The sequence below is a fragment of the Pipistrellus kuhlii genome, unplaced genomic scaffold (genome assembly GCF_014108245.1).
Source record: "Pipistrellus kuhlii isolate mPipKuh1 unplaced genomic scaffold, mPipKuh1.p scaffold_m20_p_1, whole genome shotgun sequence".
Lineage (NCBI taxonomy): Eukaryota > Metazoa > Chordata > Mammalia > Chiroptera > Vespertilionidae > Pipistrellus > Pipistrellus kuhlii.
The window spans coordinates 21336291-21363208 of NW_023425404.1; the positions used below are offsets into that span (position 1 = coordinate 21336291).

The 26918-nt window shown below is 38.9% G+C and overlaps 1 protein-coding gene across 1 annotated transcript; it reads right to left on the bottom strand.

Annotated features, from left to right (window-relative positions):
* Positions 1-595: 595 nt before the first annotated feature.
* On the bottom strand, positions 596-26813 carry SNAPC1 (small nuclear RNA activating complex polypeptide 1). The gene is made up of 10 exons (XM_036434690.2): positions 26596-26813; positions 23443-23602; positions 23146-23286; positions 22377-22481; positions 19129-19287; positions 17583-17651; positions 16873-16935; positions 8199-8349; positions 4281-4379; positions 596-1339 (listed from the first exon to the last, which is right to left on the bottom strand). The coding sequence occupies exons 1-10, from the start codon at positions 26721-26723 to the stop codon at positions 1287-1289; spliced, it is 1128 nt and encodes a 375-aa protein (XP_036290583.1). The 5' UTR covers positions 26724-26813; the 3' UTR covers positions 596-1286.
* Between the last annotated feature and the right edge of the window lie 105 nt (positions 26814-26918).

Consider the following 26918-nt stretch of genomic DNA (forward strand, 5'->3'; position numbering starts at 1 on the left):
CAATCTCCATTTAAATGTTCAAATGAGAAATTAACAGGGAGGCACAATCAGGAAGCTATAGAATATTTTTCTGAGTTCAAATTATTCTGTACCACAAATTATGAAATTTGCATTACCACTCTGAAATAATCATCTGAAATAATGACCTGAAATAATCAACATTTAAGTGTACTTAATGTATTTACTAATCCTATATAATAAAGCCATAATATGCAAATTGACCCTCACGCTCTAACACAAGATGGCCGCCCCATGTGGTCAAAGATGGCTGCCACAGATGGCTGGCAGGGGAGGGCACTTGGGGGTAGGGGGACCAACCCTGCAAAAGAGGGCAGTTAGGGGTGACCTGGCCTGCAGGGGAGGACAGTTGGGGGCAACGGATCAGCAGGGGACCAGTTAGGTATCGATCAGGCTGGCAGAGGAGAGGGTGATGAGGCTGGCAGGCAGGCAGGCGAGTGTTTGGAAGCCAGCAGTCCCAGCTTGTGAGACAGATGTCCGACTGCTGGTTTAGGCCCAATCCCATGAGCAGTTGGACATCCCCCAAGGGGTTCCAGATTGGGAAGGGTGCAGGCTGGGCTGAGGGACCCCCCCTCCCCCGCCAGTGCACAAATTTTGTTCACTGGGCATCTAGTAATATGTATATATAGAGAGAGAGTGAGAGAGAGATGCATACATATATCTATACATATATAAACAGAATATATACATACATAAATGTTAAGCCAAAGGGAGCTTTAAAACAAGCACCAAAAAATATTTAATTGATGACAGAAGCAGAAACTGAGCTTCCTAAGATATCAATCACATAAGTTACTGACCACATAAGTTTCATATATTAAAAAACTAAAGCAAATAAGACAAAAACTTTAGTGCACTTATATAATATACAAAATAAATCCATTACCAGAGTGTAGATACAAAACCATTAGCATTAATAATTCAAGAAAAAAAGACTTTAAGAATAATATTACCAAAACTGTACTAATGTAGTATAATAGCACAAAAGCTATAGGAAATATTAAAAATCTGCAAATAATAGGATTACTCTATTATATTATAAATCAAATTCTCTCTCCACTTACACAGATTTCATAAAAGAATATGTGGGAAATAAATTTGATTGAGTTCTTACTCTAAGTATTTGTATTTTGGTTCTAGAACTATATTAAAGTATTGTCATGTCAAAGATATAACCTCCATTTCCCAGAAGGATTGTTTTTAACAGCGGCAGTCTTCCTATTAAATACACAAAACGTAACTCTCCTGTTGGAAAGCTCAAAATCAAACTACACCAGCCTCTTTGTTCTGGGTTTTCTTTTCCTCTTCAGTGACGCCACCTCTAAAAATATAAAATTAAGAAGTCTGTCAGGTCTAAAAAAATAACATACATTGAAACTATATAGATATTCAATTGGTATTAAATAAGAATGCCATCACAGCAAAACTCCCAACAAGAAATCTTAAACCTGACATATTAATATATATGATTTTCCCCCTCAAAATGATATTGTAGTTGAAAACTTACTAATGTAGACTCTAGTCATCCTAAATCCTACTCAACAATAAACATATGGGTATGCCCTCCCTATACTTAGCATGGATCCAGTGTGCCAATCTGAAAGGTACCCACGCCCGTGCTAAGAGAGATGAAGAGCCTAAGACTTCAGTTTCACTTCACTTAAACCTGAAAATGTAACCCAGGATACTAGTACCATACATCTTTTTGGCTACCATAGCAGACACCAGATCCAATACGATAATAGGTGTCCCTCTAGAAATAGCTGTAAACCTTATAGTTACTGGTAATTAAAAACAATAGAAGATTCAAAAACATAAAAAATGAAAATATTCCCCTCCAGTGCAAAACAAAAGGGGAGTAATAGGAAGAGGAATAAGGAAAGACAAAAGATTAAGAGAAAAGAGATTGCTAGAAGAGAACAGCAGTCAGCACAGAGTGCAGCAGGCCACATAAACAAACTGTCCGAAGCAGAGTGTCACAGGTCTGGAAGAGACTTCATTAAAAATATGAAAGTGCCCTGGCCTATGTGGCTCAGTTGGTTGGGTATCTGTCCCATGCACAAAATGGTTGTAGCTCGATTTCTGATCTGGGCACATACCCTGGTTGTGGGCTTGATCCCCAATAGGGGGTGTGCAAGAGGCAGCTGATCAATGTTTTTGCTGTCACATCGATGTTTCTCTCTTTCCCCCTCTCTAAAAATCAATTTTAAAATCTTTAAAAAAAAAAAAAAAAAAAGATAAAACTGATAAAATGCCTAATGTGTTTGAATATATCAAGAGGAGATTTATACAATCAAAGAGTGGTCTAGGGCAGTGTTTCCCAAACTTTTGACATATGTGTGTACCCCTTGTATAATTTTCGTAATGCTGAGTACCCCTCGTACTCATGAGAACGTAGAATTAGGTGCAGCTAAGCACTGCAGTGCATATCCCCACCAAACTCTGGTGCAACGTGTACCCCCACCAAATTCTTCCCATACCCCTGGGGGTACGCGTACCACACTTTGGGAAACACTGGTCTAGGGGTAAATCGTGATAAGCACATGAAAAAAAAAATCAGGCAAAAAGGTTATAAACTCTCTAGGGAAAATAATAAACACACAGATTAAGAAAAAATTACAGTCTAATCCATGGCCAATAATGTTTTGTAAATGTTGAATACCAACACAAATAAAATAATAACCATATTGGGAGGGTGGGGCTGGGAAGCATTCATGTGTTTGGGGTGAGAGGTAAAGAATATGAGAGAATTAAACTCTCACCTTCCTCGGTGGGAGGCCAACAGGTAATTCACAGAATTGAAATATTGAAGAAATGGCAATATCATAAACTTGTTATTTAGAGACACAAAGGTAATTAGTAATAGTGTCAAAAGTGGTTGTCTCTGGGGATTAATAAATGGGAGTCAGAGTTAGAAGACTGGTTTCTTATGAGTACTAAAAAATTATTTGAACTGTAAAATAAATTATGTGCATATGTAATAATGATCAATGAAAACCAAATTTTTAACAATAACAAGCTGATAGATTTTCAAACAGGACTTCTCAGCTGGCCATAAGGTATGTGTGTGATTAATAGTTTACACACAGTAAAAGCCCCAAGCAAGACTGGAAAGAAACTAAGATCTGAAATTCACTACAAGACTGTAAAGGACTGTTTTATGCTGACATAAGCTAACCACAGAAATGCTCAAATTTCTGAGGGAACAAATAATCGCTTTTAATGATCTATTCTTTGTCTTCCATATGCTTCTATAGCACCCTGCTTCTCTTCACCATAGTATCCTGGCTTATTTTCCTCCCACACTAAACTTTAAGGTCCTTGGGGACACAGACTGATATAAAACATTCAACAACTATTTACTTAGGTCCACCGTGGGCCAGTCACTGTGCTCAGATCCACTCATATCTACAATCACCGTGATTAAAATAATATGGTTCTTAAATTATTATAGTATGTATCTTTATATATTATAAAAATTTAGCTAAGTACTTGAAAAACAAGAGGCACCCAATAAATGCTTGCTGAATAAATACATAGCCCAAATGACAAGCTGGTGTGGCTCAGTCCATCTAGAAATAGCTGTCTAGGGGTAAATCAGTGATAAGCACAGTGGTTGAATGTCGACCTATGAACCAGGAGGTCACAGTTCAATTCCCAGTCAGGGCATATGCCCTGGTTGCAGGCTCAATCCCAAGTGTGGGGCATGCAGGAGGCAGCTGATCAATGAGTCTCTCTCATCATTGATTGCTTCTATCTCTCTTTCCCTCTCCATTTCTGAGATCAATTCAAAACAAAAATATTTTAAAGAAACTTAAAAGCCGAAACCAGTTTGGCTCAGTGGTAGAGCGTCCGTCTGCAGTCTGAAGGGTCCCAGGTTCGATTCCGGTCAAGGGCATGTACTTTGGTTGCGGGCACATCCCCAGTAGGGGGTGTGTAAGAGGCAGCTGGTTGATGTTTCTCTCTCATCGACGTTTCTAGCTCTCTATCTCTCTCCCTTCCTCTCTGTAAAAAATCAATAAAATATATTTTAAAAAAAGAAAAAAAAGGAAGAAACTTAAAAAAAGAAAGTCATTAGGCATTATCCTATATGGATTACCAATTCTACTCTTATGTAGATTAACAGTATGATTAATACTAAAATTTTCCAATGTGCCAAAGATAAAAACAAAAACACAGAACCATCATTATCTTCAAGGGTTCTAAACCTTAATACTCTGAGTATAGCTTTCTTTCCCAGTTTGACAAAATCACATCTGTACCTGTTTCACTCTGACTTCCGTTCTCCTCATCATCCTCTGTAATTACAGGCATACTCAGACTCAAACACCTATCTTCCTTATGTGCATTCTGTTTGTCATCTGGAAATAAACAAAAAATGGTTTTATGTCAAAAAAATGTTAATTTTTAAGAAAAAAATATTTATACAAGTAATGTCACTATTATAAAAAAAATAGATGTTTAAACTAAAAGCTTAAACTGTAATGGTAAACAGAAATATGCACGTTAAAATATCTATCTTTAAGTATTAATACATTTGTATCTATGATTTGAAACAGTCTCTAATTCTTCCATTAAAAAAAATGGAGGACAGGGGAAGAAACAAAATTAGCCAAATACAGGTATTTTATTTAATCCTTTTCATACACAGCACAGTATGTTATCTGCTGCTATCAGGGGATAATCAGATGTGTTACTTTGCTATATTAATTAATCATAAATGAATTTTAAAGTTAACAGCCTTGTTTTTGAATGAAGACACACTTCCTTTTATCACCACATATGCTCTATAAGACATATTTCTCTAGTTATAATTTGCCACTGACTTTGCATTTTCCAAAACATTGGAGATTTTCTACATCAACCTTCTATTGTCTGAAGAAATTTATTCAAATTTATCAGATACCATTGTCAGATCAAGTCTCATTTAAAGCATAACACCATGGCCCAAGAGTAACCCCCTCCCAAGAGTCACTATTCCTTACTAGAGGCCCGATGCACGAAAATTCCTGCAAGAGTAGGCCTTCCTTCCCCTGGCTGCCAGCCCTGGCTTCCCTCTGGCACCTGGGACCCAGGCTTCCCTCCTCCCACTGTCAACAGGCACATGAGACCTGACTGGCTTCGCCCAGGCCACCGTAGGCACCCGGGACCCCAACTGACTTCACCTGGGCCGCCCACAGATACCCAGGACCCTGGCTGACTTTGCCCAGGCTGCCTGCAGGCACCCGGGACCTCAGCTAGCTTCACCTGAGCCCAGCTTCGTCAGAAGACATCTGGTCTAATTAGCATATTACCCTTTTATTAGTATAGATGCTTCCTCATTCTTCTCTGTTAACACTTCTACTGCCTGATATACTATTTATTTATAGTCTGCCTCTCCCACTAGGATGTAAGCCTCATGAGGATAGGTTTTGGTTTAAGTTGATGTACTCTAGCACTTAGAAAAGTGCCTGGCATATAGGTGAGCTTCAATAAGTATTTGTTAAATGATTACATATGATTCAACTATTTTATAATGCAATATTTCATACAAACTTCTAAACTAATAATAGCCTAGGTGGTCATCATGCCCTCGTGTTGTCACAAGATGGCCGTTACAAATTGGCTGTAACAAGATGGCTGCACGCATAGCAGAGGCAGGTCCCAGTGGCCGTTCTGCGCAGTGAGGCCTGGGGGTCTCGTGGCTCCACACAGCATGGAGAAGGCTGGTCCCAGTGTCTCCAAGAGGCGGCGGGTCCAGGCAGAAGAGGTGGGTCATGGCAGGGGAGGGAAGTTGTAGGCAATCAGGCTAGCAGGGGAGGGCAACTGGGAGTGATCAGGCCATCAGGGGAGCAGTTAGATATCAATCAGGCTGGCAGAAGAGCAGTTAGGGGGCAATCAGGCAGACAGGCAGGCGAGCGGTTAAGATCCAGCAGTCCCAGATTGTGAGAGGGATGTCTGACTGCTGGTTTAGGCCCGATCCTCTGCTGGCCTGCAGGCCTAAACAGGCAGTTGGACATCCCTCTCACAATCTAGGACTGCTGGCTCCTAACCACTCGCCTGCCTGCCTGACTGCCCCTAAAGCTTCTGCCTGCCAGCCTGACTGACACCTCAATGCTCCCGTCAGCCTGATCTCGCCCTGTGGGATTGGGTCTAAACTGGCAGTCAGAGATCCCCCAAGGGGTCCCAGATTGGAGAGGGTGTAGACCGGGCTGAGGGACACCCCCCACCCGTGCAGGAATTTCGTGCACCGGGCCTCTAGTTAAAAATAATAGACTATTGCTCAACCTCAAAACTACTGATTACTACACATGCAGCTCAAATACAAGTTACTTAAGTGCATGTCTAATTTGAGCTCCAGATCCACATTTCTAATTATCTGAGAGAGCAAGAATAGCCATTAAAGATTCAGGCAGATTGCCATGCATTCAAGCCTCAGCTCTATTTAACAGCTAGGTGACTTAGACACGTGAAAGAAGTTGGGCATATAATAAGGTTACATAAGATCCCCTTCATCATCTTATCATCATTAACGTCCTTCAGAAATGTGCATGTTAAATTCTAAGAATGGTGAGCAAGTATAGCCAAAGCTTAAGTAAAACAAACCTAGTAAATCCAATCAATATACTGAGAACCTATTTATGTGCTAGTGAGCTATTGTAGGAATTGAGCTTGAAAAGGCAGATTGGTATATATCCATCCACCCCTCCCACCAAAATAAAAACTTCATCCTGTGATTCTTATTTCTGTTAAAGGCACCAATATTCTCTCAGCTGTTTAAGCATTAAGCATCCTTATCTAATCCCTCCCCATCACTCTCTATATCTTGTTACTTATAGATATACATTAGCTGTCATATCTGTTAATCTGCTCATCTAATTCCTACAACCACCTGGTCAGATAATCATTACTCCAATACAGCCTTTTACTTAGTGTTCCTATTTTTAGTTTGTACCCACCTACCTACCATGCTACTCCCAGTAGTAGTGAGGAATGTGTTTTATATTATTCATTAAATATTTAATGTTTCCAGTGCTCCTTTTTTACCCTGAGCCTGCTAATCAAACCCCAACTTTATGTATGATGATTACATGTTATCTGTATAATTTTTAAAATTTAAACTATTAAAATACATAGTCATTTCTTTAAGAAACAAATACCAAAGGTAATTTTATAGATACACTATTTCAAAAGAAAAACAGGTATAGCTTAATTAGTGCAGCCCAGAGGGAAATATGGTTTATAGAATGTTATTGCTTATAACTTATTCACACACAAGAACTAATAATACAGTATGATCTGGAAAGTTCTAGACTGATTCTATAACTGTCTAGCTATAATAATTTAAGCAAGTTATATTATAAATCTACTAGAGGCCTGTTGCACAAAATTCGTGCATGGGGGCATGTAGGGGGGTGCCTAGGCCTGGCCTGCACCCTCTCTAATCCAGGACCCCTCAGGGGATGTCCAACTGCCTGTTTAGGCCGCATCCCACAGGAATCTAACTGCTGGCTCCTAACTGCTCGCCTGATTGCCCCTAACCACTTACCTGCCTGCTTGATCATCCCCTAACCGGTCCCCTGCCACCCTGGTCACCACTAAATGCCCCCCTGCTGGCCTGATGACCCCCTAACAGCCCCCCTGCTGGCCTGGTTGCCCCCTAACTGCCAGCCTAGCCACTCCCTAACTGCTCCCTTGCCAGCTGACCTGATTGCCCCTAACCACTCTACCTGCATGCCTGATTGCTCCTAACCACCTTTACCTGCATGTCTGATTGCCCCTAACTGCCTCTGCTTGCTGGCCTGATCAGCCCCTAATTGCCCCTAACTGCCCTCTGCCCGCTAATTGCCCCCCTGCCATCCTGGCCACCCACTAACTACCCCCCTCCCAGCCTGGCAGGAAGTTGGATGTCCAGAAGATGCCCAGTCAACCTGGTCTAAGTAGCAAATTACCCTTTATTAGTATAGATATTGTCCAAAATTTCATCATCTATGAAATAATAGATTTTATGACTCTCTTAGGGTCTCTTTTAGCAGTAAGATTCTAGGAATCTAAGATAATTTATTTTTAATATTAAATCTCATAAGGTTCTCAGTCAAGCAAGTATTTAATCCTTTTTAATAATAAAAAATCAGTGAGGGGAGATTATAAATAAAATCCATTCTCCCTTGTAGAGTCTCAAAAACACTTTAAAAAATTACCGCTTTTATTGGAAAACTTCTTCCTTCCTGGGGAATTCAATGAATCTTTTTTTCTTTTTCCCCTGGTTGCTTTTATTGGTCCTTGACCAGAAGCAGAATCAGAGTCGGAAGAGTCAAGTTTGACTTGGCGATGCCTCCTTGACTTGGAAGCCTTAAGAGTAAGAAATCCAATTAACTATAATGAATTACAAAATGAATACAGCTCATAAAGACAAAATACACAAATATGAGGAAAGATTTACAATATTTGTCATATGGAGGCACTTGGGGGGGGGGGGGCCCTCTCAGCCTGGCCTGTGCCCAGTCTCGGATCCCTCGGAGGATCCTGCCAGCTTAGGCCCGATACCCCAGGGGATTGGGCCTAAGCTGGCAGTCAGACATCCCTCTGGCAGCCCAGGAGCCCTCAGGGGATGTCCAGCTGATGGTTTAGGCCCACTGCCAAGGAGGCGGGAGAGGCTTCCACCACCACTGCTGTGCTCACAGCCATCAGCCCGGCTCGTGACTGAGCACAGCTCCCCCTGTGGAAGTGCACTGACCACGAGGGGGCAGCTCCTGCTTTGAGTAACCAGTTGTTCCTGGCCATTCCAATGGTAGGGTCAATTTGTATGTTACCCTTTTATTATATAGGATTATTATATAGGATAGGAAAAGTTCTTAACAGTTGTTATCACCATCTACTCAAACTTGGTTAAGATGTAGTTGTAGCTGCATGGTTGGAAAATGGAGGCATAAAGGACAAGTACTATGCTTTACTGCCTGATAACCTATTCTCTTTTCTTCTAATATTCCATTTTCCTTAATTTCCACCATGTGCTTTGAGTGGAACTATTTTATGCCTGGCTCCAGGTCTGGCCATGTGGCCCTGATCTAGTAAAATATGAATTTTGCAACCCAGAGGTCACAGGGTTTTTGTTCGGGGGTGGGCATATGATCTGTGTCATAACTGACATAACTCAATTTTAGAATTCTGTTGAACTGTTAGGAAACAAATTTTCCCTTTCCTGAATCTAGGATAAGCAAGGCAAGAGCAGTCAGGAATAGCATTTGAAGACAGTGAAGGCAACATCAAAGATGAGAAATGGAGGGACAGTCCAACGACATTTTAGTTAGACCAGACCAGTCAATGCTTAAGCAGAGTACTGACTAACTGAAAAAGAAATATTGAGATTAAAATGCTGTATCTCCACATGACCATTCTGAAAAATGATCCAAGAATCTTCAAACATTTGAAAAAGCCAGCAAAATAGGAACTCCAAGAGAAAAGGAGGAAACTTAAAAAAAAAAACCCTATAATTAACATCAATAGAGATAAAATGATGCATCCAGAAAAAAAAGAATACTTTTAACTAGAAAAAGATTCAAAGAAGAAAAAATCAGTAATGAAAAATGTCAGTAGAAATAAAATAATTCAATGTAATGTTCAGAAGAGAAAGTTTAAGAAATCTCTCTGAAAACAGATTAAAAACAGAAGAAAAAAAATTCAAGAAAAGCAAAAGCAAAAATGAAGCAAAGAACTCTATCAAAGAAACAATACAAAAAAACTCCTCCAAACTGAAGGCTACCATGAGAGCCAAAGACAATGATGGAAATTTACCTACATCAAGTTACATAATCATGAACTTTCAGATCACCAGGGATTAAGAGAAAATCCTAAAACCTTCAAAGAACAAGAAAACAAAAGCTGGAAGACAATTAAGAACAACAACATCGCCCTAACCAGTTTTACTCATTAGATAGACTGATAGAGCATCAGCCAATGGATTGAAGGGTCCTGAGTTAAATTCCTGTCAAGGGCACAGCTGCAGGTTCACCCCTGCCTTGGTCAGAATGAGTGCAGAAGGCAATCAATCTATGTGTTTCTCTCACATCCGTGATCCTCTGTCTCTCCCCTTCCCTTCCATTCTTTCTAAAAATCAATGGAGCCCTAACTGGTTTGGCTCAGTGGATAGAGCATCAGCCTGCAGACTCAAGGGTCCCAGGTTCGATTCGGGTCAAAGATATATATCTTGGTTGTGGGCACATCCACAGCAGGGCACGTGCAAGAGGCAGCTTATTGATGTTTTTCTCTCATCAATCTTCCTAGCTCTCTCTCCCTCTCCCTTCCTTTCTGTAAAGAATCAATAAAATATATTAAAAATAAATAAATTTTTAAAAATCCAATGGAAAAATATCCTCAGGTTAGGATTAAAATAAAAGGAATAATGGCATCAAAATTCCAAGTAAATACCAGAAGTAATTTAAAAAGTTTTAAAAAAAATAAACAAAAATAGCTTCAGCCAATTTTGTTCATTGAATAGAATGCCTGCCAGCCTGTGGACTGAAGGGTCCTGGGCTTATTTCCGGTCAAGGGCACATGCCCGGGTTGTAGGCTTGATTCTCAACAAGAACCAGGCAAGAGATAGCAGATCAATGATTCTCTCTCATCGATATTTCTATCTCTCTCCCCCTGTTCTTTCCTCTCTGAAACCAATAAAAATATATTTTTAAAAATTTTATCTTTAAAAATAATAATAAAAAGTAAATAAACAAATAAAACAGAAAAAGTTAAAGACAGGTCCTTTGAGATTAGGAATACAGTGATGGGAAGTGGGGAACAGGAAACGTTATACAAACTATATAGTATTATCAGCCTTTTAAAACTATGTACATGTATTACTCAGATGAATAAGAAAAGTGTAATTAAAAAAGCATCAAGTCAAAAGGACCTGACCTGCTGACCGCTGACCTAAAGCTGTGCGCCCAGGGAAGAGGAGGGTCTATTATTTTATATAGCTGCCTAACAGAAATAGAAGACCAGAGACAGGCTTGACACCTGTAGGCTATCTTAATGTAGCCTCCCATTATTCAGATGAATTGTGTTGTGCCTCTGCCAAACTTGCATCACTTGGAAACAGAACTGCCAGCCTGGAGGAAAAAAAACAACTATAATCAGGAGAGAGAGAACTATATAACCAGACACCTGGAGAGACCAAAGAAACAGCCCGCATATGAAAGAAAAGCAGGCATAAGCAGAAAAGGAAGTAAACAAAATGGTGGCAAGCAACCTGTCAGAGAAAGAATTCAGAGAAATGGTCAAAGGTGGATGAAAAGAATGGACGACAAATTCAACAATATGTGTAAGAACCAAGAAAAAATGAAAAATGATATCACTGCTATAAAGAACTCAATAGAAAGCATCAACAGTAGAAGCAAAGGACCACATCAGTGAGCTAGAAAACAAGGTAGGAAAAAATACCCAAGCAGAGCAGCTTCTAGGAAAAAAATTTTAAAGAAGGAGCAGAGCCTAAGGCCGTGGTCAGCAAACTGCAGCCTGCGAGCCACATGCGGTTCTTTGGCCCCTTGAGTGTGGCTCTTCCACAAAATGCCACGGCCTAGGCGAGTCTATTTTGAAGAAGTGACATTAGAAGAAGTTTAAGTTTAAAAAATTTGGTTCTCAAAAGAAATTTCAATCCTTGTAAGGTTGATATTTGGCTCTCTTGACTATTGAGTTTGCTGATCACTGGCCTAAGGGAACTTTACAGCACAAAATGAAACAACATCCACATAATAGGGGTGCCAGAAGGAGAGGAAACTGAGCAAGAAATAGAAAACCTGTTTGAAGAAATAATAACAGAAAACTTCCCTGATATAGGAAAGAAAATATTCATACAAATCTAAGAAGCTCACAGAATCCCAAACAAAATGAACCCCAAAAGATCGACCCCAATCACATTATAATTAAGTTGGCAAATACCAAGGACAAAATAAGAATCTTAAAAGTGGCCAGAGAGAGACAGAAAGTTACCTAACAAAGGATCCCTCATCAGACTAGCAAATGATTTCTCAACAGAAACACATCAAGCAAGAAGGGAATGGAATGAAATATACAAAGTTATGCAAAGGAAGGGTCTGAGTCCAAGAATACTACAACCAGCAAGGCTATCAATGAAAATTGAGGTTGAAATCAGGAGCTGCACAGACAAAAAAGGACTAAAGGTGTTTATTACCACAAAACCAGCAATGCAAGAAATGCTAAGGGTCTGCTGTAAATAGAAGAAATAGGAAGCTAAGATGGACACAGGGGTAAAGAATAAAAATGGTGACAAACAAGTAACTAACAATAATTTCTTTAAATGCAAATGGATTAAATGGCCCAATCAAAAGATGTAGGGTAACTGAGTGGATAAGAAAACATGACTCATGCCGAAACCGGTTTGGCTCAATGGATAGAGGGTCGGCTTGGGGACTGAAAGGTCCCGGGTTTGATTCCGGTCAAGGGCATGTACCCTGGTTGCAGGCATATCCCCAGTAGGGGGTGTGCAAGAGGCAGCTGATCGATGACTCTCTCTCATGGATGTTTCTAACTCTCTATCTCTCTCCCTTCCTCTCTGTACAAAATCAATAAAATATATTTTTAAAAAAACATGACTCATATATCTGCTGTCTACAAGAAACCAGCCTCTGGAAAAAAAAAAAAAAAAAGGACGCACACAGCCTGGTGGTGAAGGGATGGAAAAAGGATTTTCAGGCAAATGGAAATGGAAAAAAAGCGGTGGTAGCAATTCTTATATCTGACAAATTAGATCTCAAAGTGAAAGTCATAAAAAAAAAAAAAGATAAAGAGGGCCACTTCATTATACTAAAGGAAGCAATCCAACAAGAAGAAATAACTCTGGTTAACATACGCACCCAAGACAGGAGCACCCAAATACATAAAAAAAACTTCTGGAGGATAATAAGGGAGAGAGTGACAGCAATACACTCGTAGTAGGGACTTTAGTACCCCACTATCACCAATGGCTCTAAACAAAAAAATCTGCAAAGAAGCATCAATCCTAAATGACTCACTAGATCAGATGGAATTAATTGACATCTTCAGAACATTTCACCTCAAAGCCACAGAATATACATTCTTCTCAAGTGCACATGGGTCATTTTCAAAGATAGACCATATATTGAGTCACAGGCAAAGCCTCTTCAAATTCAAGAAGATAGATCATAACAAGTATCTTCTCAGATCACAATGGCATAAAACTGGAAATCAACTACAATAAAAACAACCCAAAAAATCAAACAGATAGGGACTAAATAGCATGCTATTTAACAATGACTGGATTACCAGAGAGATCAAAGAAGAAATAAAAAACATCATGGCGACAAAGGACAATTAAAACACAATCCAAAATCTATGGGACAGAGCGAAAGCAGTCTTGAGAGTGAAGTTCATAGCGCTACAAACCTACTGCAAAAAAACAAGAAACAATGGTAATAAATTACCTAACCCTACACTCAGAAAGAGAGCAACAAGAAAAATCCAGTGTAAGCAGAAGAAAGGAAATAATAAAGATCAGAGTGGGTATAAATGACACAGAAATAACAACAAAAAAACAATACAAAAGATCAACAAAACCAAGAGCTGGTTCTTTGAAAGGATAAACAAGATTGATGAACCTCTAGCCAGGCTCACTAAAAAGCAAAGAGAGAGGACTCAAATAAACAAAATCAGAATGAAAGAGGAGAAATAACAACAGAACCCTCAGAAATCAAAAGATTGTTTAAAAAACAAAAAAAACAAAACAAAAACAAAAAACTATGAACAACTTTATTCCAACAAATTGGACAACCTGGAGGAAATGGACATATTCCTAGAAAAATACAACCTTCCAAAACTCAATCGAGAAGAATCTAAACATCTCAATAGGCCAATAACTATGGAAGAAATTGAAGCAGTCATCAAAAAGCTTCCTGCAAAAAGAAGCCTGGGGCCAGATGGCTTCACAGGGGAATTTTACCAAACATATAAGGAAGAACTAAAACCTATCCTCCTCAGACTATTTCAAAAAATTCAAGAGGAAGGAACACTTCCAAGCTCATTCTATGAAGCCAGAATCACCCTAACTAATACCAAAACCAGATAAAGACAACACAATGAGAGAGAATTACAGGCCAATATCCCTCAGGAACATAGGTGCCAAAATCCTCAACAAAATTCTAGCAAATCAGATCCAGCAGTACACCATAAAGATCATACACCATAACCAAGTAGCATTTATCCCAGGGATGTAAGGATGATACAATATCTGCAAATCAATAAATGTGATACATCACATAAACAAATTGAGAGAGAAAAAGTCATATCAATTGATGCAGAAAAAGCATTTGACAAAATCCAACACCCTTTCTTGATAAAAAGTCTTTGCAAGGTGAGAATAGAAATATCATACCTTAACATAATAAAAGCTATATATGACAAACTCAGTCAACATCATATTCAATGAGAAAAAACTAAAACCATTTTCTCTAAGAACAGGAACAAGACAGGGATGCCCACTCTCACCACTCCTGTTCTACACAGAACTAGAAATATTAGCCATTGCAATTAGTAAAGAAGAAGAAATAAAAGGCATCCAAATTGGAAAAGAAGTAAAGCTGTCCTTATTTGCAGATGACATGATACTGTACATAAAAAACCTGAAGGACTCCATAAAAAAACTATTAGATTTAATAAATTAATTCGGCAATGTAGCAGGATACAAAATTAACACCAAGAAATCTATGGCATTTCTATACACCAATAGTCAACTTACAAAAAGAGAGACTCAAAAATCCAATCCCATTTACCATCAAAACAAAAAAAATTGAGATACTTAGCAATAAACTTAACTAAGGAGGTAAAATACTTATACATGGAAAATTACAGGACACTAAAAAAAGAGATAAAGATATAAACAGATGGAAGAACATACCATGTTCATACTACACAAAACAATTTATAGATTCAATGTACTTCCCATTAAAATACCAACAGCACATTTCACAGACCTAGAAAGAACTCTCCAAAAATCCATCTGGAATAAATAAAGACCCCAAATAGCCACAGCAATCCTAAGAAAGAAGAACAAAGTAGGTGGGATCTCAATACCAGATTTCAAGCCATATTACAAAGCCACTGTTTTCAAATCAGCCTGGTACTAGCACAAGCACAGACATATAGACCAATGGAATAGAACAGAGAACCCAGATATCAACCCAAACCACAATGCTCAATTAATATTTGACAAAGGAGGCATAAACATACAATGGAGTCAAGACAGTCTCTTCAATAAATGGTGTTGGGAAAATTAGACAAATACATCTAAAAAATGAAACTAGAACACCAACTAACACCATACACAAAAATAAACTCAAAATGGATAAAGGACTTAAACATAAGATGGGAAACCATAAAAATACTAGAGGAATCCACAGGCAGAGAAATCTCAGACATATGCTGAAGCAATTTCTTCACCCTAGGGCAATGGAAACTAAAGAGAAAACAAACGAATGGAATTACATCAAAATAAAAAGCTTTTGCACAGCAAAAGAAACCAACAACAAGAAAGCCAACTGTCTAGGAAAACATATTTGCCATTGTTATCACAGATAAATGTTTAATCTCCAACATTTACAGGGATCTCATACAACTTAAAAAAAGATAAATGACCCAATAAAAAAATGGGTAACGGACCTAAATAGATACTTTTTGAAAGAAGACAGAAGGAAGGAAAGAGACATAAGAAAACATGCTCAAAGTCACTAATTATCTGAGAGATGCAAATCAAAATGACAATGAGGTATCATCTCACACCTGTGGAATGGTTATCATCAACAAATCAACAAATGACAAGTGCTGGTGAGGATGTGAAGAAAAAGGAACCCTCTGTGCACTGCTGGTGGGAATGCAGACTTGGTACAGCCACTATGGAGAACATTATGGGGTTTCCTCACAAAACTAAAAATGGAACTCCCATTTGACCCAGTAATCCCACTTCTAGGAATATATCCCAAGAAGCTAGAAACACTAATCAGAAAGGATATATGCACCCCTATGTTCATAGCAGCACAATTCACCATAGCTAAGATTTGGAAACAGCCTAAATGCCAATCAGCAGATGAGTGCATTAGAAAACTATGGAACCTCTACACTATGGGATATTATGCTGCTATAAAAAAGAAGGAATTCTTAACCCATTTGGCTCAGTGGATAGAGGGTCAGCCTGTTAACTGAAAGGGCCCAGGTTTGATTTTGGTCAAGGGTATGTACCTTGTTTGCGGGCACATCCTCAGTAGGAGGTGTGCAAGAGGCAGCTGATCGATGTTTCTCTCTCATCGGTGTTTCTAACTCTCTATCCCTCTTCCTTCCTCTCTGTAAAAAAAAAAAATCAATAAAATATATTTAAAAAAGAAAGCATTCTTACCATTTGCAGCAGCATGGATGGAACTGGAGAGCATTATGCTAAGTGAAATAAGCCAGGCAATGAAAGAACAATACCACATGATCTCATTCATTTATGGAAAATAAAGAGCATTATAAACTGATGAACAAAAAGATAGATACAGAGGCAGTAAAGCCTCAAACAGACTGTCAAATTATAGCAGTAAGGCTGGGGAGTGTTGGGGAGGAGGGGGAAGAGATCAACCGAAGGACTTGTAAGCATGCATGTAAGTGCAACCAATGGACACAGATACTGGGGGGGAGAAGGGGGGGGGGGAATGAGGGCATGCGACAGGGGTAGTGAAGACTGTGGGAAGGTCAATGGGGAAAAAATGGAGATATATGTACTACTATGTGCAATACTTTAAACAATAAAATAAAATAAATCTTAAAAAAGCATCAAGTCAATTTCTAAATTACCTTAATAAAGATGTAACTTACCTGAGGAACAACTGCAAAGGCCTTTGATTTTATTTTTGCTAATGATGCTGCCCTGTCACATGACTGGAAATAAAAATACAAAGGAAGGGGAAAAGTTAAAACACAAACATTAAGTGAAATTATGAATACCCACAGAAGTCAGATTTTAGACAGAGGAAGGGTACAAGAAAGTAAAGATACAGAAACACACACCACATTTTCACTGCAGGTGCCATAGCTACTGATTATTTTCATTCAGGACTTAAGGAGGATAACATGAACAAAAGCCTTGGTGCTGAAGCCATTCCCACTTCATTGGCCTACGCCCAAAGACAGCTCTTGTCTCATCCACTAAGATGGCTGAAACCTCTAGAAGTAGGAAGCAATACTGAATAGCCTGAACTCCACACCAGCTACAAGGTTGACAGGAAGTGAGAAAAGACATAATACAAAACCCTAATTCTGCCCTTGGCACTCCAGTATCATCTTTCCCTTCCTCTGCGTAAAAATGTCAACATTGTCACTCCCAATGGACACCTGATGTGGTCTCACACAAAGTTTCCAGTAAACGCAGACTATCTCATCACAGAACCCAGGTTTCAGAATTTTCTAAGATTTTTATTAACACTGAGCAAATATCATGATGCTTAGTATATAGAATCATAGCCACTCATAAAATAAAAAGCCAATCAAATACTGCCCTATCAGCAATCACAGTGAATTTTCCTGACCTCTGCTTCTTGTGAATTTCCTTTCCTCTTTTCTTCTCCATCTTTATCTTTCAATTTTAAGGATGAATTCTGAAAGAGCAAAAAAATTTATATAAACACACTAACAACTCAAATAATCTAACCATTAATTGCAAGTCATTTTCAGAATAATGAGAATCATTTACTTAATTACTGAAAAGCTAAAAGATCATTTCACATTATTGAAGTACTAGAGGTTCCGTGCATGAAATTCATGCACTGGGGGGGAGGGAGGGTCCCTCAGACCAGCCTGCTCCCTCTCACAATCTGGGAGTCCCGCCCCCTAGTCAAACTCCCAAGTCAAGGGACAATTTGCATCTTAGCCTTTGATTATATAGGATGGTTCACCACCTGACAATTAAGATCATGGTTAGGTTTCAGAATAATCCTAAAATTCATCAAAAAAATGCCTTAATCCTCCTAATGAAGGAGGATTTTATGTGGGAGGAAAAATTGGTTTATTCTCCTTTTCTTCAGATTTTCAGAGGTCTTAGTAATCATTAAAGATAGTTTGTTGAAAGGATGAACTATTCAAACATTCTAAAATGTTCTATCTCATGAAAATAAATGTGAAAGCAAAGTATTTCCTTCTCTTCATCACTTTTCTTCTATTTTTTTTCTAAAATGAATTTGAGCCAGCTCCTTTTATATAATGGAAAGCCAAAGAAGCAACAAATATTTCTGAAACCTTACCTAGCATTTGAGAACACATTAACACATTATCACAATCACAGTAAGTAATCAGAAATTGCTTTTTACTTTTTTTTTTTTTAGAAGTATTTAATAAATAAGATGATCGTAGTGGTTTCAAGGGCTGGCCTTTAGGTTTCCAGAATAAAAAAGTTTCTCCAGCTGAAAAGGCTAATGTGGAATATGAGTAGCTCTAGCCTCAGCATTTGGGTCAGAAAATTGAAGTGCAGATGAGTTGATGAGACTTGTAAATGAATAAACCGAGGCTAGCAGAGCAGAGTGGAGGCAGCCATCACTCAGGTCTAGCTATCTGCTGCCATGCAGCAAAACAGGACCAGGAGTGCCAAAACTCTGACTTTTACCAGAAACTGGGTATCTGGAATTTTGCATGAAGTCTACAAATATTTACATGTTAGTAATTAACTCACATTTTAAAACCAATGTTAGGAACAATGCTGTGCCAAACAAAACACATCTGTATGCAGGGTTTGATGCACAGAGCACAACCTCCAGAAGATGCTAAATTTTAAAGAACGCAATAAATCTGTGGTACACCAGGACAACTCATTTCTCTATAATTATACAGTTATATATATATTACTTAATTATACATATATAATTGTTATTATTAGTTATAGATGTAATCTATATAGAATCTGTTTAAGGTTAAATAACATCACATAGCTAATAAGTGGCTAAAAAAAAGTAAAGCCCTCCAAATCTTAGCTCCACAGAAATGCAGCCACTCAGCTAGCTGCCTCTCACATTATCACCCTTGTGCAGCCTTCTGTGCTTACTGCAATTGCAAAGGCGAGGTATCAAACAAGCAGTCACATACCTTCCTGTCTTTGTGCCACTGCTGATGCTCCAAAATTATGGTCTTAATATTATCAAAGAAATCATCCTTTACCAAGCTGAGGGTTTTGTTTGGATTGGACTTATCAGCTGAAATTACATGTTTCTTGTTTTGATAATGATCATGAACATTCAGCATTTCCTAAAGGTGAAAATACGAGTCTTTTATTCAGTTTTATAGGAAAAACTGACAGGCAAAACCAACACAAAATAAAATGGCATTCCAAAGTGACTGTGTTTATAAGAAATAACATGCCTTAGTATACTGAAAATAGTATTTAATTAAGAGGCTGCTTTCCAGAGGTATGGATTCATTCAATTCAACTCAAAAACATTAACATACACTACATGGGGAAAGACTAATGTTTAATAAATGAATGCATTCCTGGATATAACAAAAATTATTTGTAGTATAAATATCATTAAATATCACTACTGATTAAAAAAACCATTTTTATTTTATATTATCATACCAAGGGTATGCATATAGTTCTTTTCTTTAATATGTTTTATTGATTTTTTACAGGAGGAAGAGAGAGGGATAGAGAGTTAGAAACATCGATGAGAGAGAATCATCAATCAGCTGCCTCCTGCACACCCCCTATTAGAAATGTGCCCGCAACCAAGGTACATGCCCTTGACTGGAATTGAACCCGAGACCCTTCAGACTGCAGGCCGACTCTCTATCCACTGAGCCAAACTAGTTAGGGCTGCACATAGTTCTTTATGCTCAGCTGGAAGTTCCTGTATGATCCACCTAATCCCCACAGAGATGTGCTGGCTTTCACAAGTCTCAAAGTCTATGTGCCTATACCCAAAACTTCAACATTACTTCAGTATTAAAATTTAGGATTAAAAAAATAGAGGGGATTTATGACACCATTTGAAGGATTGTTCATTAATTAGACCCTTCTCCCCCAGAAACCTTCAGCTAAATTGGCAAACCTATGGGGTAAGGAGAAAGACAGCACACTTTAGAAATCAAATAAAACCAGTATTGGGACTTGGCTCAAAGTTCAGCAGGGAACTAGTGACATCTGAGTTATCCCTAAGTTGGGATACTCAATTCATTTCTAAATTTTGATATAATAACAGACATCTGTTCAAAGTATCAGAAACTGCTCAGTAGTGGTAAGTGCTCATATATGCAAGATTTTCAAAGGGGAATAATATCCAGACATGGGGAGCCCATAACTTTTTAGTTTACAATGTGCTATACTCCCATTCTTTTACCACATGCAATACAATACAGGGGAAAGACCATTAGTAGGACCTGGTTTTGGCTTGAGTTCTATCACTTGCTAGACTGTGACCTTGAGCAAATCCCTCAATCTTAGAATCATGTTCCACATTTGTACAAAATTAAGAAATGCCACCTAACCTACTGATTTTCTAAAAGTGAGAGTTCTCTGTATAATGTACTAAATATACAAAATTAAAGTGTTAAGACACAAAATAAAGTGCTTGGACTTTGGAGCCCTATAGACTTGGACATTCAAATCCAGTGTCCATACCTTACTTTATTTATTTACTTTTAAATATGTTTTTATTGATTTTTTAGAGAGAGAAATGAGGAGGATAGATGAGAAAGAAACATCCATCAGCTGACCCCTGCATATCCCCTACTGGGGATGGAGCCAGCAACCTGGGCTTGTGCCTTTACTGGGAATTAAGCTGGTGACCTCTTAAGAGTTCATGGGTGGACTCTCATCCACTGAGCAACACCAGCCAAGCTGCACCTTACTTTTTTGCAAATTACATAACTTCTCTTAGTTTCCTTGTTTTTAAAATCAGGAAAATACCACCTCCTCTGCAAGGTTACTATAATGATTAGGGAGATAAGATAAATATATTGTATATTTTTTAAATATATTTTATTGATTTTTTTACAGAGAGGAAGAGAGAAGGATAGAGAGTTACAAACATCGATGAGAATCGGTTAACTGCCTCTTGCACACCCCCTACTGGGGATGTGCCCGCAACCAAGGTACATGCCCTTTACCGGAATCGAACCTGGGACCTTTCACTCCGCAGGCCGACGCTCTATCCACTGAGCCAAACCGGTTTCGGCGATAACATAAATATTTAACATAATTCCTGGTACATGTTGAAAATTCAGCACATAATGGCCATTATTTTAATTGTATAAATGAGAAACAAAAAGACTTATAAATAAAACAATTAGCTGAAGGTCATATTTAAGTAGCAGAGTTCGAATTAAAAATCAGATGTTTGCCCTAACAGGTTTGGCTCAGTGAATGAGTGTAGGCCTGCTGACTCAAGGGTCCCAGGTTCGATTCCGATCAAGGGCATGTACCTTGGTCGCAGACATATAGCCAGCAGGGAGTGTGCAGGAGGCAGGTGATCAATGTTTCTAACTCTCTATCCCTCTCTTTTCCTCTCTGTAAAAAAAAATCAATAAAATATATATTTTTTTAAATCAGATGTTTGATTCAATATCCTATCCTTTTCCTTTTATATGCCTTCTTAACCACAAAACTAAAACTAATGAGTGGCAGAATCATGACCAGAATTCAGGTCTGCTGACATAGAGACAAAAAAGCATTTCCAAGTAGAAAATTATTAAATTTAAGGATTATCAACGAGTATGGGTCAAAGGCTAGTCAAGGTCATGACAAATAGAATTAACAGAGGAATTAAGAGAAAAAGCTCCCAAAGCAGATCTGTGACGAGCCAAAGATGTGAGATAAAGTGAGGATGCCTTCAGAGTACTCGATTTCTAGAAGCTTCTAAGAGTAGCCATCTCGTAGCCTGGTCCTCCTCTCCAATCACCCTAAAAAATAGGTCTTTGTGCCTATCTTCTCTTAAATCTTCCTAGTTTTCAACAGTGGGCTTTCAAATAAGCATTGTAAAAAGGAACTTAGGAAATAAATACACATTGTTAAAAAAAATAAAGTCACTTTAAATTCCTGTTTTATCATCTACCTAAAAAATCAAATACAAATGGTGGTTTCAGTATCTGAACCTAAATATCCAGAGTTGAAATCCAGTCTTCCACATCTTTGTTTCTTATTGTATTTTGTGATTTATTCCATAAACTTTGATATATTTAGGGTGTATTATTCCTGATACTTTAGAGAAAATAATATTCATTCTATGGTTAAAATCATTCCAAATTTTTCACTATCCAGTAGATTAAGGTATAAACTCAATATATAGTTAACAATAAAATAATTTATTTTCAAATTTCAAGAAATAAAAGAAACTTACCTCTAATACATCAGAATTTATAAGTTTCATTACACGATCATTTGGTTCCTTAAATTCTTCCGTAACTTGAGTTCGATGAACTTTTTTCTTCATTCTAAATGACAGCTATTTGATAATGAATGTCTTTTAAAGTGTATTTTAAGTATGAAAATAAGTTAGACAGCAGCAAAAGTTGTCTATCAGTAAACATGGATGAAACAAAAGCAGCACTAAGTACATATTTACTAAATAATCCATTTTTTAAAGACTGTTAGACTTTTGAGACAATCCTTAAGACACCATGCCAAGTACTTACAGATTCAGATATTCAAAGAAGTTCCATATTTGCCAGGTGATGACAGAGCCAGAAATAGAACCTACTGTTCTTCTAATCTAGTTTCTCAATTGCCGTAAGATCAAAGAAATATATTTTATTAGTGGAAGTTTCAGCTTTTCACCAACTGACATTAAAATTCTTTGGTCCTCTTTCAGCTGCATCGTCTCTGATGTTTGAATAAAGACTGAACAAATGCAGATACTGAATTTAATGTCCTCTCCTAACAATCTGCCTAACAGATGGCATTCGGAAATACACTGCATTTAAAAACAGAGCCTGGATTTTGATTGCAACAAAAACTAACAGAAAGCACTTTCTCCTATTTTAGGAAACCTTTCTACACATATTGGAAACTATATAATAATCTTTCCACATTATGGAGACTGAGGTACTTTATGGACAATGAAGTATAATTTCTCCTTTTGAAGAAACAATTTATTTTAGGTAACATACCAGTTTGGGCATTGCTGTAAAGTGAAATGCTTTGTCTAGTCGTAGCTTCCTGAAAATATAGGCTACGTCAAAATGTTCAGAATTTATCAAATCTTGTTGAAATTTTAAAATTTCATCCCAGTCTCTCAGCGCAACTCTAATCTGCAAACAAGAGAAGCAAAAAAAAAAAAAAAAAAAAAAAAAGTAGTTACTACATGTAAATCTTCTTTCACAGATGTTTTATATTTTGCAACAATGGCATTTCTGTTGTACCCGTTTAGTGTTTCTGCTAGTGGAAAACAACTCATCAAGTTTTACCTTTTGTTTTGGTTGACACAGTTGGGTGTTATATAAGCCATACAACAGATACAAAGCACCAACTCTGATCTGGAAGGCGTATGGAGGTAAGAAATATTGCCAAGCCAAAGCTAAAGCTTCTTTTGTAAATGTGTTCTTTTCTAAATTTCTCATTTTACCGCTAGGAAACAAAGAGAAAATAAGTTATGACTTTAAGTAAATACATAATGAACAAAAATTACAAGAGGTATATTCTAGCATCTGCTAGAAATGGAGTAGGTGTTCCATACCTTTATTTTTTTTTTAAATATATTTTATTGACTTTTTACAGAGAGGAAGAGAGAGGGATAGAGTTAAAAACATCAATGAGAAAGAATCATCGATCAGCTGCCTATTGCACACCCCCTCTGGGGATGTGCCCGCAATGAAGGTACATGTCCTTGACCAGAATTGAACCTGGGACCCGTCAGTCCACAGGCCAACGCTCTATCCACTGAGCCAAACCGGTTTCGGCAGGTGTTCCATATTTAATCCCTTCCTGGTTCAAGCAAAGACCTAATCTTTTTTTTTTTTTTAAGCCAAACTAAGAATTTTTTATTTACTCTTACAGTGTTCCCTTCCTGTCATTATATAACAAAATATTCTCTAACCCTGTTCCCACATCTTCACAAGGGAATAATAGGTTACTATGAGAATTCATCAGGATCTTCGCTTGCAAGCCTTCTTATCTACCACTAATTAATTTTATTCTATTTTTTATTGAATTATTGTATGTGTATATATCTTACCAATGCCCCTTCCCACTCCCATACATGCCCTCCCTCTCCAGTTTTGTGTCCATTGGTTATACTTATATGCATACATACAAGTCCTTCGGTTGATCTATTATATTACCTCCCCCAGATCTCTCTACCCTTCCTGCTGTAATTTGACAGTCTGCTTGTTGCTTTACTGTCTTTATATCTATCTTTTGGTTCATCAGTTTATAATGTTCTTTATTATCCATAAATGAGTGAGGTCATATGGTGTTTCTCTTTCATTGACTGGCTTATTTCACTAAGACCTAATCTTTAGTTGCATTTCCTCCACTGAGGCACAGGTGTACACTAGATAAACACGATGCAACTTCATAAAGCATCAATGTGACTTGCTGAATTAGGGAGCAAAGGGGGTGGGGCATGCATATTATTCCTGGTTAAGAATTTCTATATCAAAATAAGCAGCATTGTTACAGAATAAAATACACATGCTACATGTATTTTAATATATAATGGATATTTTCCTCAGTACACTCAGGGATTCACATTAAACCTCCTTTGTCCTTGGGACAGCTAGATTAAAAAAAAAAAAAAAAAGTTAGATACCACAAATACATTCCACCCCCTCCTTTCAATTCTTCAGGGCAAAAGCTCACCAAAGTAAACAAGGAACAGGAGCAGGAGCAGGATAGGAACGTAAACTCCACTTTACTCCCAAAGCCTGGGCTCTTCAAATAATCAATACAATGAAAGGATGCAAAATACCTACTGTAAGTACAGGCAGCCAAAATAACTTCTAAAAAAAAATCCCCTACTCTTCATGTGGCCTCTATTTATCCCTTAATTTTAGTTTTTTCTCACTAGCTAAAAAATGAGGTAACCCCAGCAAAATGTTCCTCAACTACCACATTTCCCACGAGGGTTACAGTGAAAGTTCATGGGTTTTGCAAACTGGCAAACATACAGGTTTCCATATCTGCTCTACCATCTACTTACTAGCTGTGTGATCAGGGAGAATTACTTTACCTCCTTAAACCTCATTTTCCTCATCTATAAAACATCCATTATACCAGCTTTTCAGAGTTGTCCTATGCATTAAATACATTAAGCTATAAATGCATTACATGTAGTAGCTATTAAAAAAGTCTCTCTATCATTAACTGTACAACAAGCAGCTCTCCACCCTCCATCCCCTGCAATGTACAAACTTCGTAGGTAATTATTTTACATCAAAAAAAGGTAACTTTCCCATTTTATTCAGCAACGTTTTAATCCCAAGAACTCATTCATTCAATTACTTAGCCTTTTCAGCATTATATGTATTATGCTAACGGATACCAGATGCATCCAGTTACTGTCCTCACAGAGCTCTGCGTAATGGAGGGCAATATTAAAAATAATAGCAATAAAGAGGGCCACTTAACACATATTAATTACCTCATTGAATCCTCAGAACTACACTACAAGGTATTATCGTTGTCCCTCTTTCACAGGTAAGGAAGCTCAGGCCAGTAACTTACCAGAAGTCACAGTAGGTGGGCTCCATAATCTGTGCTCTTAAACCCTAATGCTGTCTTTTAAACTACGCACTTATAATAAAATGTAGTTAAGTTGAGAGATAAAATAAGCAGAATGCTGCAGGGGGGAAAAAGAGCAGGACCCCTTACTTGGCATACATAGAAGGGTGAAGAAAGGCTTCCATGAGGAACTGTCATTTGAACTTAAATCTGAGTGAGGAATGGGGTGGGGGGGGAGACAAAGGACAAAGGGGTGTTGTTGGGGAAAGCTCCAGGCAGAGGACCACAAACACCTGCAGAGTTTGGAGGCGAGAGGGCGCGAGGGGGGGGGGGGGGGGGGAATTGGTGGATGAAGCTGCAGAGAAGGGCAGAGGCCAATCACAGAGGGTCTGGCCAACCACGTTTAGGGAATTGGAGCTGTGTCCCCACGGCCATAGAAACCAAGGAAGGGCTGCAAGCAAGAGAGTGCCAAGATCAAGTGTGCACTTTAGAAGGAGAACTCTGGTTGTTATAGGTAACGTGAATTCAATCGTGCTTCTTGTCTTCGCTAGGTGTTTCTTTTGTTTTGAAATACCGGGGCTCTAGAAGAACCGGACTGGAGAAGGACAAGCGATAGGGCCCTCGGCCAGGCTGGGGCAGTGGAGAAGAGAGGAGCGGAGAGGAGTGCCAGGCAGACATACACGTTCGGGAAAAGGCCGCAGAAGGATGCGACCGAAGCCTAGGAAATGGGCCAAGGAGAGCGCGCTGCCGGAGCACCAGAGGAGACCCCGGGAGCCGTGGAGGGGGGTTTCGGAGACTGCCACCTCTCCAGCCCTCACCGGGGCGGCGGGAGGCGGGAGGGAGGCGGAGAGAGGAGGACTGCACGGGACAGAGGCGGGTGGCGCCCGGGAGACACCCACCAGAAGATGGTCCCAAACTTCATGCTCCTCCAGAGCTCCGAGAAGTCCTCGAAGCGCACGCTGTCCGTGTCCTGGAAGCGGCTGAGCAGCTCCTCGAAGTCGGCCTGCAGGCCCGGGGGGGCCCCCATGGCTGCAAAGCCCGAGCGCCCCGCGAGCGGTCCAGCCCGCGGCGGTAGCCGAGGAAACGCGGCCCGGACGCCCCGCCTCCTACGACCTGACACCGCGCACGCTCCGTGACGTCACATCCGGCCCCTTTCGCCCCACCTCCAGCCGGACCGAGCGCCGACCCTCGATGCTTACTGCGCGTGCGCGGCGTGTAGCGT

What these genes read in the sequence shown, in the direction of transcription:
- SNAPC1 (XM_036434690.2), bottom strand. Translation starts at nt 26,723, where the DNA reads ATGGGGGCCCCCCCGGGCCTGCAGGCCGACTTCGAGGAGCTGCTCAGC. An exon ending in TGTGTCAACCAAAACAAAAG is followed by an intron (nt 23,287 to 23,442) that starts GTAAAACTTGAT and finishes TCTTGTTTGCAG; the next exon opens with ATTAGAGTTGCGCTGAGAGA. An exon ending in TAAATTCTGATGTATTAGAG is followed by an intron (nt 19,288 to 22,376) that starts GTAAGTTTCTTT and finishes TTTCACCTTTAG; the next exon opens with GAAATGCTGAATGTTCATGA.